General features: G+C 45.4%; 1 protein-coding gene across 2 annotated transcripts in view; it reads right to left on the bottom strand.

The window, feature by feature from the left end:
• il1rapl2 (interleukin 1 receptor accessory protein-like 2) overlaps positions 1-12,500 on the bottom strand; it is a 249,957-nt gene that overhangs the window by 71,386 nt on the left and 166,071 nt on the right. For both annotated transcript variants that reach the window (XM_084010420.1, XM_084010421.1), the window contains exons 3-4: positions 10,168-10,337; positions 9,246-9,349 (exon numbers count right to left, since the gene is read on the bottom strand). In XM_084010420.1, the coding sequence (XP_083866546.1) occupies positions 9,246-9,349; positions 10,168-10,337 (274 nt within the window). The remainder of the gene's footprint in view (positions 1-9,245; positions 9,350-10,167; positions 10,338-12,500) is intronic.

Raw genomic sequence — 12,500 nt, 5'->3', positions numbered from 1 at the left:
GTGTGTTTCCTTCCACTCACTTTATTCCACTTCATCTCGCTGTCTCTTCCTCTTTCCACCCGCTGTCCTCTTCATGTCCGGCAACGCCTCTTTTAATCAGATGAAGAGGAAGGTTAACATTCGGCTGGCGTTAGAAAACACCAACAACTACCAGTGTTCAGAGGAAGTAGATTCATCATCCAATGCAACGAGAGAAAGGTGGTTCTGAAAAGTGAAGCCGACGCTGAAGTGCCTTAAAACTGTCATTGTCACTGCTGGCCAGTACATCATTGAGATGTATTATCTCAGTAAACATTGTAAACATGAGTTTATGGTCTCAATCTCTAGTTTCAAGTCTTCTTCAATCCAGCATGATGTTCATTTAGTACATTATGGTCCATTTAGAGTCCACCAGACCAGAAAGCAGGGGATGCTTTAGGGGGCGGGGCTTACCTGCTGATTGACAGGTCGCTACCACGCTACCAATGCTAGTTAGCTATTAATATGACTTTAACACTTAGCTGTAAAGTTGATTTTAGCTTCGTTTTTAGCCACTGGCTGCTAACAGCTAACTGATATTAGCTCTCATTAGCCTCCAGTCTCTTACAGTACCACTACAAGGAGGGGACATATTTTTACACCATAGGCCCTAACCCTATCAAAACCGCAGGTAAGGTCCTTGAGGTCCTGAAACGGTTCCTGGTCTCTGGAGTTCCTCAAGATTAACTGGCTTTCTGAAGACCTTTTGGCCATCTCAGGGTTTCCCGCAGCGCTTTCCTGTTAAGGCGGCCGCCTTAACAACAAAGGGCTGCCGCCTAAACTAACGTCTTAAAAAAAAAAGAAAAAGAAAAAAAAAAAAATCCATATACTAGCATTATTCGCCGCAGTGTTTCCCCTACCATTGTACAGGCCGGGCAGGGCCTCCAGGCATAGGCGTAATTTATGGGGGGGATGGGTGGGTTGCGACCCACCCAATAATCCAAACCAGCCACCACAACCCACCCAATTTGATATCATAATTATTGATATTGAATGTTAAGCATTATAATCACAACAGTGTGGTAGATTTTCTCAATTTACCAGTAAAAAATAGTGACGTTTGTCTGTGCCCCCTCCCGCTCTGAGATTTGGTTTCGCCCACCTTGCCGGACCTGCGCTTCTCTACTGTCTCTCCGGTCTCTCCCCGCATCAGCGGTGGTATGAAGAAAGCACGCGAAAAAAAGCAAAAGAATAAAAGTATCTTCCCAACAGGAGGTAGCTACTGCTAGGGCTCCAGTGCCACCTCTCACGAGTCAAATCATGTTACTGAACAAAAGTTACCCCCCCAGCCGGCGAGTTCGACAGTGCGTGCGCGTATAGCCCCGTTCACATACGCCACTACTCGCCACTCGCTTTCTCGCTGAATTCTACTCGCTGGCAAAAAAAAATTCACTGCCGCCGGCGACTTCAAACGGCAACTCTCTGTGGAACTCTCTGTTGACGTCAACTGTCGATCATCTCTATTCTACATTGTGATTGGTACTCGCTTCACTCGCATCGCAGGAAGTTAAAATAATTTGATCTCCGATCGACCACATCACATCGCCTGTCCTGACCACATTCCGCTAGAACACATTCACATTAATTGACAGCTGTCTCTCAGAGATGGGCGAGTGGCGACGTATGTGAACGAGGCTTCAGTCAAAACCAAAACACCAAGGAAGGCTGAGGAATAGTCACCCACTTATATTATTATTATTATTATTATTATTATTATTATTATTATTATTATTATCATTATTAATAATAATAATAATAAACGAATTGTGTTTTAGTCATTTTTGTTTTCATCTTTTCTTGAATGCTTAAACTCATCAACCCCATTTAGTATGTCAACATTTGTATCAGTACCAGCAGTTTGTAAGAAATCGGTCAGTAATTGATATGTCATATTTTGTTTCTCAGAATTCACCAAATTGATGCATTAAAATGAAATTATTTAAAATTTTCTCCCGGGGGGGCATGCCCCCGGACCCCCCTACAGGATCGCAATCCCCCCACCATAGTCTCCAAAGATATATATATATACACACCTGCTTCACAGGCGGAAATCTCAACCCCCCCAATGTTCAACTCAAAGTTACGCCCTTGCCTCCAGGCCAAAAAGAAATGAATATATGCCAAAAATAAGCCACCTATCAATTCATTCATAAATCAATAATCATTTACATGGGGGGGAGACACCCCCTGTGGGGGGAGAATTGTTTTTGATAAGCTGTGGAACTCTGAGTTAACCTATTTCTACCTGAATTTCTATGAACTATTAAGCTGTTGAGTAAACCCATAACTTATATTTTACTTCATAAAATAAGACATGCACTCATATGTCGTTGTAGTGTTTTACAGTATCTGTAGCTATTAATGTGATGCTCATCATCCCCCCCCCCCTGACAGACACCACCTTAACTAACACATTTTCTGGGGGAAACACTGCATCTCATGCCTTTAATATGAAATTGACAGAAGTGAGAGCAAGTTTGGGAATGACGTCAAACAATGGACCAGACTGGAAGGCAGTGCCCTAAACTCCCCCGAAGTACGGCAAGTATGAAGCATTCGAACAATCCATGCTTGTGTTTCTTCTGGCCAGTCTTACCAGCAACCAATCAAATCAGCCAGAGTCCAACAGCCAATCAGAGATGTCAACTCGCCAATCTGCTCGCCAGCCGGCCAATACGACACGCAGCCAGCGACATCACCACGCCAACTGTCCGGCCAAGATGTCACCCCATGAACCCCCTCCCCTTCTATCCAACCAATCAAACGTCCGCTCACACAGAGAACATGTCACATCTCCATCACCAAAGCCAGAGGCATGAAATCTCTCATCTCACGCTACCTTGTTCACCATCTAACACTCATTATTCTCTCCTCCCAGAGTCTACCGACTCTCTGACTCTCTCTCCATAGTCCAGTGTTGCATTGTGGGGGTTTTGGTGCAAAGCCTCTCTCTCTCTCAGTGTGCTACAGCCTCAAAAATAACCCGAGACCTCTCGCTGTGTGTATCAATTCCTCTCTAAGTGATGTGTGTGTGTTTGTGTGTTGCCGGTGACCTAATCATAGTGGGAGTATAAAGGGTCTCGGGCGGTCGCAGCGTGCCCTCGCCTCCCCCCTCCCCAAGTCCTTACACCTGCAGAGAAATGGATTTTTGTTTTTATTTTCCCCTCCGCTCATTCCTCCACCACTCTCTCAGCCTCCCTCTGTTTCACTCTCCGTCTATTTACCCTTTCTCCTCATCCCTCCAATTTAACTACTTTCTCCTTGACTCTCTTTCTAACCCCCCTCCTGCTTTCACGTCTCTCTCCTCCTCCCAGAATGCACCACTCTGTCCCTCTGTACACAATGTTATTCTCCACTCGTGGTGTGGAGAGCCTCTGTAACTCCACCTTTAATGCTTGTTAACCGTTGGTTCTGTATAATAGCGTTGCCGGGTTGTCCCTCTCTGTCTCTGGCTCGTACAAATGCTCCGACAGGGATCAAGATAAACTGGTAACAGACAGCAACGGTGCTTATGAAATGAAGCATTATAAACATCAGGGGGTGAGGAGGAGGAGGAGGGGGCAACAACATGCCCTGCAGCATTTTGTCCACAGAAAAGAAAAACATTAAAAGATGAAATAGTCATTTTAACATCTACACCCATAAACCAGACACGGTGGTTTAACCAGGAGTCATCACGTTTCCTGGAGATGATAGTACTGAATACGTTTCTCACACACAGCACTGATACACCGATGTATTCCTACTACAGAAACACCAGTAAGATTTTTATATCTGTACACCATGAAAACTAATGGTTTATTACATGTGGAGTCTTCGGGAAGGATGAAAGAAAGAAGAACAAAAACCAGCGGTTGTGAAATGCGACCTTCTTGCACATTTAAAATCATAAACCATAGACACACAGCAACATTAACATGCATTTGCCTTCATGTTTTGGCCACCTTCCTTCTCTTTTGGTTTACTGAAAACAGTTCCATGAAATGACACTTTTACAAGTTGTGGGTCAGACAGCAACACCCGACCCAATAAAACTATAGTAGCAACGCTAAAAATGTTTTTAAAAAGAAAGCCTCTTCACTTTCTTTGGGCTTGCTTGTGTTTGAGTAATAGCCAATAGACAGAAAGTAGAGGGACTGATAAATCATAGTGTGGTCCCATGTGCTCTAATAACCCCCGTCCCAGCAGTGTGGATTCAATCTGAATGGCAGGAACAGGATTGAGCTGGATTACCTTTAGACCTTCAGATACATGTGATATACATCTCCAATATAAACAGGGATCTTCTTCAGTGCATTTACATGTGTGTGCTATTACATCCTTGTCTCTTACAAAATATAAACGTTCCCATTGAAGCTTTGAAAGCGTCGTCGTAGGCGACATGGTTTGGGTTTTTGAAGACTCCAGGTCTAACTGACGAGTGGGGACTTCAGGTATTAACACTGTGAGCATGTGACTCCAACACTTCCAGGAAATCCTATTCTTTACAGGACCAAACGAGTTGTGTTGAAAACGAAGCAGAGAGAAGAGGGCGCACCGTTTGCCAGCAGCTAGAAGGCTCGGGGCGAACTCACGGCATACTGCATGAATTAAAGAGGCTGCCTCAGCCTCCTCGTAGAGGTCATCAAAGGGATCAATTCTGCTGGTGAATGGCAATCGTTTTCGCCTCGGGTCACCTAATGTATATTTAAGAATACGAGAGAGGATTTTTCACCTGAAAAGCAAAGTCGTTTTTTTGCTCTCGGCCGTTGGTTCGTGCCTGACGTTTGGAACCATGACATCACTCTGGGCTGGCCAGCTGATCGGACTGATTGTGACTGATTGTGAGATTTGCAATATTCAATATTCATATTCACTAAACAGCCTTAAATGCCCGTCTTCCCTTTTAAAGAGGCATTTCTGGGACCCGTCCACCTGATTGAGACCCAGGACGACGCTCACGGCTTACTTCTCAATGTGTGCAGTGTATGGCACAAAACCACATCAACTGGCTTGCTCTCCTCATAATCTATCAGTCATGTTTTTGGTTTGTTGTTCTCCCCCCCGCCGGCGTCTCGCAGACATCCATCACCTATCGTAACGCAGCGACGCGACGAGGCAGATTTAAGACTCTGCAGCCTCCTCCTGTGTTCTCCTTCCACCATCCAGAATGCCGTTTCTGTACCTTGTTCCTCCCCATAATTCACCGGCGACGCCCGTTACCGAGGCAAAACCCATCCGTGGTGATTTGCACAATGTGCGGCGGCGGCGGGTGTGAAGGTTGAAACGTCGCCCTGATTCCTGGGAAGCTGACGTATCGCAGTGAAGAAGAACGGTGGGACCTCGGCGGCGTACGGAGATAAGTGAAGTATCTCACATTTCTATACGAGATTACATCGTTGGATCCGTCGTTATGGCTGCGAGGGAGATTCATCACATGGTTTATTTTCTTTTTTTTTTGTTCCTGCGCAAACAGGAGTTCACCCGATGTCATTCAGGAAGTGAGTGTCGGGTGAAAACGTGTGAAGACTAGGCTTTTATCTGCGGGCGGTGACAAGTAAAGGGTGGATGTAAAGGGTGGATGTAAAGAGTGGATGTAAAGAGTGGATGTAAAGGGTGGGTGTAAAGGGTGGGTGTAAAGGGTGGATGTAAAGGGTGGATGTAAAGGGTGGATGTAAAGAGTGGGTGTAAAGGGTGGATGTAAAGAGTGGATGTAAAGAGTGGATGTAAAGGGTGGATGTAAAGGGTGGGTGTAAAGGGTGGATGTAAAGGGTGGATGTAAAGGGTGGATGTAAAGGGTGGATGTAAAGGGTGGGTGTAAAGGGTGGATGTAAAGAGTGGATGTAAAGAGTGGATGTAAAGGGTGGATGTAAAGGGTGGGTGTAAAGGGTGGATGTAAAGGGTGGATGTAAAGAGTGGATGTAAAGGGTGGATGTAAAGGGTGGATGTAAAGGGTGGATGTAAAGAGTGGATGTAAAGAGTGGGTGTAAAGGGTGGATGTAAAGGGTGGGTGTAAAGGGTGGATGTAAAGAGTGGATGTAAAGAGTGGATGTAAAGGGTGGGTGTAAAGGGTGGATGTAAAGAGTGGATGTAAAGAGTGGATGTAAAGGGTGGATGTAAAGGGTGGGTGTAAAGGGTGGGTGTAAAGGGTGGATGTAAAGGGTGGGTGTAGAGGGTGGATGTAAAGGGTGGATGTAAAGGGTGGATGTAAAGGGTGGGTGTAGAGGGTGGGTGTAAAGGGTGGATGTAAAGGGTGGGTGTAAAGGGTGGATGTAAAGGGTGGGTGTAAAGGGTGGATGTAAAGGGTGGATGTAAAGGGTGGATGTAAAGGGTGGGTGTAGATGGTGGGTGTAAAGGGTGGATGTAGAGGGTGGGTGTAAAGGGTGGATGTAAAGAGTGGATGTAAAGGGTGGATGTAAAGGGTGGATGTAAAGGGTGGGTGTAGAGGGTGGGTGTAAAGGGTGGGTGTAGAGGGTGGGTGTAAAGGGTGGATGTAAAGGGTGGGTGTAAAGGGTGGATGTAAAGGGTGGGTGTAAAGGGTGGATGTAAAGGGTGGGTGTAAAGGGTGGATGTAAAGGGTGGATGTAAAGGGTGGGTGTAGAGGGTGGGTGTAAAGGGTGGATGTAGAGGGTGGGTGTAAAGGGTGGATGTAAAGGGTGGATGTAAAGGGTGGATGTAAAGGGTGGGTGTAGAGGGTGGGTGTAAAGGGTGGGTGTAAAGGGTGGATGTAAAGGGTGGGTGTAGAGGGTGGGTGTAAAGGGTGGATGTAGAGGGTGGGTGTAAAGGGTGGATGTAAAGGGTGGATGTAAAGGGTGGATGTAAAGGGTGGATGTAAAGAGTGGATGTAAAGAGTGGATGTAAAGGGTGGGTGTAAAGGGTGGATGTAAAGAGTGGATGTAAAGAGTGGATGTAAAGGGTGGATGTAAAGGGTGGGTGTAAAGGGTGGGTGTAAAGGGTGGATGTAAAGGGTGGGTGTAGAGGGTGGATGTAAAGGGTGGATGTAAAGGGTGGATGTAAAGGGTGGGTGTAGAGGGTGGGTGTAAAGGGTGGATGTAAAGGGTGGGTGTAAAGGGTGGATGTAAAGGGTGGGTGTAAAGGGTGGATGTAAAGGGTGGATGTAAAGGGTGGATGTAAAGGGTGGGTGTAGATGGTGGGTGTAAAGGGTGGATGTAGAGGGTGGGTGTAAAGGGTGGATGTAAAGAGTGGATGTAAAGGGTGGATGTAAAGGGTGGATGTAAAGGGTGGGTGTAGAGGGTGGGTGTAAAGGGTGGGTGTAGAGGGTGGGTGTAAAGGGTGGATGTAAAGGGTGGGTGTAAAGGGTGGATGTAAAGGGTGGGTGTAAAGGGTGGATGTAAAGGGTGGGTGTAAAGGGTGGATGTAAAGGGTGGATGTAAAGGGTGGGTGTAGAGGGTGGGTGTAAAGGGTGGATGTAGAGGGTGGGTGTAAAGGGTGGATGTAAAGGGTGGATGTAAAGGGTGGATGTAAAGGGTGGGTGTAGAGGGTGGGTGTAAAGGGTGGGTGTAGAGGGTGGGTGTAAAGGGTGGATGTAAAGGGTGGGTGTAAAGGGTGGATGTAAAGGGTGGGTGTAAAGGGTGGATGTAAAGGGTGGGTGTAAAGGGTGGATGTAAAGGGTGGGTGTAAAGGGTGGATGTAAAGGGTGGATGTAAAGGGTGGGTGTAGAGGGTGGGTGTAAAGGGTGGATGTAGAGGGTGGGTGTAGAGGGCAACATGTGGAGGTTCCTTCATCAGAGCAATGGCACAATACAACAGGTTGAGGGCAACAAATGCATTTAAAGAGTCCCTTTCTCAAGCTTCTATCTAACAATGTGATCCAGTAGGAGGCTGTGTGTGTGTGTGTGTGTGTGTGTGTGTGTGTGTGTGTGTTAATAAGCGACCCTGAGACAATGACAGACACCGAACCCTAATTAGGTTGTCATGCTGGGAGAGAGAGGGGAAGACAGAGAAAGAGAGAGAGAGAGAGAGAGAGCTTATTAAGGAGGATAGGTGTCAAGCTCTGGCAGGAAAAGGAGGTGGGAGGAGAGCAGAGGAGGAGGAGGGGGAGGAGGATGATGAGGGAGGTAAAGACAACGGAGACAGGGAAAAAACAAGAGGAGAGAGGAAGGGAGAACGATGGAGGAGAGAAGATAAAGGGAGGTGGAGGAGGAAGGAATATATAATATAAATCTTCATATATTCATGTGTCTACCTGCTGGACATGTAGTCTAATTTAAACACACTCGTCCTGCCCACTGAGGGCTAAATACATCTATTGTGTTAAAAATGATTCAACCTTATTTAGTTTAGAGATTCTGGAAACTATCATTTTTACATGTTTGTCTTTCAATCTGACTTAAAATAAACAGATAAAGTTCATAAAAGTTTCCTTAATTTCACTGAAACAACACAAATCCTGATATAGACCAACAAATAAGTTCCACCACCATCACCATCAGCACCATCAGCACCATCATCATCAGCACCACCACCACCATCTCCATCAGCACCACCACCATCACCATCAGCACCATCAGCACCACCACCATCAGCACCACCAGGTCTAGGTATGAAACCATCACAGAACTCCACAGGAGCAAAATCCTGCTGCAGCGCCAACAACCATACTGTAAACATTTACTTTACTAAACTGGCATCGTTCCACACACACACACACACACACACACACACACACACACACACACACACACACACACACACACACACACACACGCCTGGTATGTGCTGATGTTGGATAAAAGTAATATTGTGTTTGAAGTATTGATTACCGAGGGCAGGGTGCCGTGTTTATTTCCCTCCTTTCTCAAAATGGATACGGAGCCGTTTTAAAATAAAACCTTGGCGTTGTTTTTATTGTGTTTGCCGGCGCCGTGGAAGTGGGCCACCCGGGTGCAGCCGGAACAAGCCGTTAGAAATCTATTCCGAGGCTGATTCCGTGTGATGAAATCAACGATGCCGAGACGACTCCCACAGCGCCGCTGCGTGTCAGTCGGGCCGGAAATATTGTTGTTGTTGTTGTTTGCATGGCGGTAAAAAAACCTCCTCGCTGTGTTTATTTAGAAGTGAATGTGTTGGAAGCCAAACTTTTAAAATACTAAGGGTTGACCCAGCTCCCTTGTGTGAGGAGAGGAGCTACAGCCAGCGATAAGGCCAGAACCAGACTGACTCCGGGTCACGGCAGGGTCACGGCGGGGTCATGTGATTGGTCAGAGTGTGTGTGCGTGTGTGTGTTACCTCAGTACGCAGGTGTAGAATCCGTTGTCTTCTATTTCGGCGGATCTGAACCAGATGGAGTCCTCTTCTTTACTCAGCCGGTGGCCCGAGAAGATGATCGGCTCCTACAGGACACAAGAACAGAAACACAGACTTAAGGCACTTCAGCATTGGCTTCACTATTCAGAACCGGAGGTTGCTGTCTGGTTTTAACTGAGTGACATCACAGAGTGCTTTTGTTGCATCTCATTATTCCTAGCGTCGCGATGGTCTTTACTAAATCTAACCATGTGGTTTTGTCGTGTTGTTTGTTAACCTTGTGATTCAAACTGCGATGTTATCTTGAGTAAAATCGGTTTCTGTGGAAAGGTAAAGTGAGAGTGTAGTTGGGTTATGTGGGATCATATTTTGTGGGTTGTAATACTGTACAGAAGTGCATTATATTTAATGCACCTAAGAAGTATTCCATAAAAGTGTCATCCGGATTTACCATTTAGCTTCCGTCTCCGGAGAATCGTACGTTTCTTCACGTTAAAAACGTCGTTAATGTCACGACAAAGTTCACATGCAGCCTCACAGCCCGTATCTTCATTTTCAAATTTAGGCAAAAATATTTTCATTTTGCTTTCTACTTCTAGCACCGTTTCCACAAAACAAATCAGTGATATTATATGCAATATAGCCTCCGACCACTAGTGGCAGCACTGCCTCACTCGCTTAACTTCAATCTGTGAGTGAGGAAGAAAAGATTTTAAATGAAGAATCCATTTGTATTTTAAATATTCTTTGTATTATTGTTGTAATATTGTTTGTTGTGAGTGTTTTATTGTAATATTACTGTGAATGTTTTTCCTGAAGTCTTTTTAATGCGTCTTCTTTACTCTTATATTCTTCTTTTTAAATACATGTATTATGATTATTAGAAGTGATTATTAGAGCTGACCTCGGCGTCTCCTTTGTTCTTGTACCAGATGAGACGCAGCTTGGCGTTGGTGGCCATGGTGTAGTTGGTCCGGATGTAGCTGTAGAACAAGGCACACTTGACCCGGACCGGCTCGTCGGCCAGGACGTGGTACTCCTTCAGGTCCACGGACCAGTCGATGCAGCCGTCCACTGTGGGGGGAGGGGGGGTTAGGAGCGTGGTGACAGCATACAGTATACAACAATACTACTGCAGGGGGGGGCACCATGGGGAACAGGTTAGGAAGCAACACACACACACACACACACACACACACACACACTCGTAGAAGACTTAAATAAAGAGGGAGAGACAGGTAGAGCGGGGGTGTTTTATCTCACTTCTCTGTCATTATTGTTCAAATTCAAGGAAGAAAAAATACATTTCAATGTGTGTGTGTGTGTGTGTGTGTGTGTTAAGGATGGGTGATATGATGACCTACAATCTACTAGACGCTGTTTTATCACGGTGATACTCTTCACACCGTTGATACCGGAGGTGTGAATTAGCATTTACATCATTTACACTGTTTCAAAGTTACAACCTGAAGGAAGCAACATTTATGAAAATGTAACTATTTATTTTTATGGCAAGAAAACTGAGAAAGAGAGGACCAAGTAATAAAAAGGAGAGGGAGGGAGAGAGAGAGAGACCCGGGCGACCGTGACGAACAGAAAACAAGTGGTCGATGGAAGACGAGTCAGAGCTGCTGAGACGTGGAGGTCAGGATGGAAAATGACAAGGAGCTTTCCCAGCCTCCCCCACCCTCCCCCACCTCTCTTTATCTCTCTCCTCTCTGTCCTTTGACTCCCACCTTCAGACACTTTTCCAACTGAAATCAGCCTGTTTAGTATTACAGTGCTGGGTTCCCTCCAGATCTCTCCAGGATCCCTCCAGATCCCTCCAGGATCCCTCCAAATCCCTCCAGGAGCCCTCCAAATCCCTCCAGGATCTCAGATGTCCACAGAGGGTCGATGACCGAGTCCCCGTCTACTACACAGTTACGTCTCGTTGCCATGGTGACGTGCTACGACACGTCTTGTAATCTGTGTCGAGTTTAAGTTAAGATTTACAGATTTTAATTTGCGGCCCAGATTTAAGACCAAACACTTAATTAGTTACGTTTATAGATTTAGCAATATGCATTAAGTCATACAGAGGGAACAGATTTACTGTGGTGTCAACACACACACACACACACACACACACCTCGGCAGATTTATTGCAAACAATCTAGTCTGTAGTGATTTAGAGCCCATCAGTGTCTCTCTCTCTCTCACACACTATTTAACAGCAGTCATTTAATCATTGACAAGGTTGCCAGATATTGTGACGACGAGTCATAAAACTCACTGTGTGTGTGTGTGTGTGTGTGTGTGTGTGTGTGTATGTGTGTGTGAGATATTGGTAATGTGTGCATGTTGAAAATTAAGTAATGAATAGACCCGCCTGACTTTGTGGTTGTAAATTAATGAGCTGACACAAATTGAAAGTGTGAGTCTATCCAACACCAAACACACACACACACACACACACACACACACACACACACACACACACACACCTAGGGCATCACATGAATAGGACAGCACATTAGCGTGGTCTGCTGGACTAATGCCTTTCGTTTTAGAGCGTGTTGAACACGGGTCACACTCATCAGGACGACGTCTGCAGCTGCAGGTCACAAACTCCCCAGTAAACGAGTGTGTGTGTGTGTGTGTGTGTGTGTCTGCAGACATATTAAATGTGTGGGCGAGGTGTTAGCATGGCCAGATACATCATTCCCGTCAGCTCCGTTTGCATATGGATGCTCCCAAACGGCAGAATGGAAATAACCCTGGATTTATGGCTTTAGTGTAGCTTTAAGTTTCACCGTTTGGAAAAAAAGAGAGTTTTTTGGGGCGAAACACATTTAAGGAGTCACAAACTCAGATATGCTGCTACTTCTACTTTTTGTTGTTGGCTCCTATGATTTTATCCTCAAGGTGTCAACAAAAATGGATCTAAAGTGAAGAAGTACTAATAAAAATACTGAAAATGGAACTTTGAAATGACAAAAGACAGTGACGTTTTATTTCCAGCATCTTACCTGAACGGATTTATATGCCAGAAACAAATTAATAGGTTTTCTAGTCAACTGTTGTTAGTGATGTTTTAGGGGTTTGGAACCTGGAAACTACATTTTATGGGCTGTAGCTTTTCTGAGCTTTTGAAGCTAACAAAGTTATCTTCATAATTCAAGGTCAATTTAGCGACCTGTCAATCAGCAGGTAAGCCCCGCCCCTAAAGCATCCCCTGCTTCCTCGTCCTGTCAA

This window comes from Eutrigla gurnardus (genome assembly GCF_963514095.1).
Source record: "Eutrigla gurnardus genome assembly, chromosome: 5".
Taxonomy (NCBI): Eukaryota; Metazoa; Chordata; class Actinopteri; order Perciformes; family Triglidae; genus Eutrigla; species Eutrigla gurnardus.
Note: the sequence above shows the minus strand (reverse complement) of the source record. Positions and strands in the feature narration are given on the sequence as shown.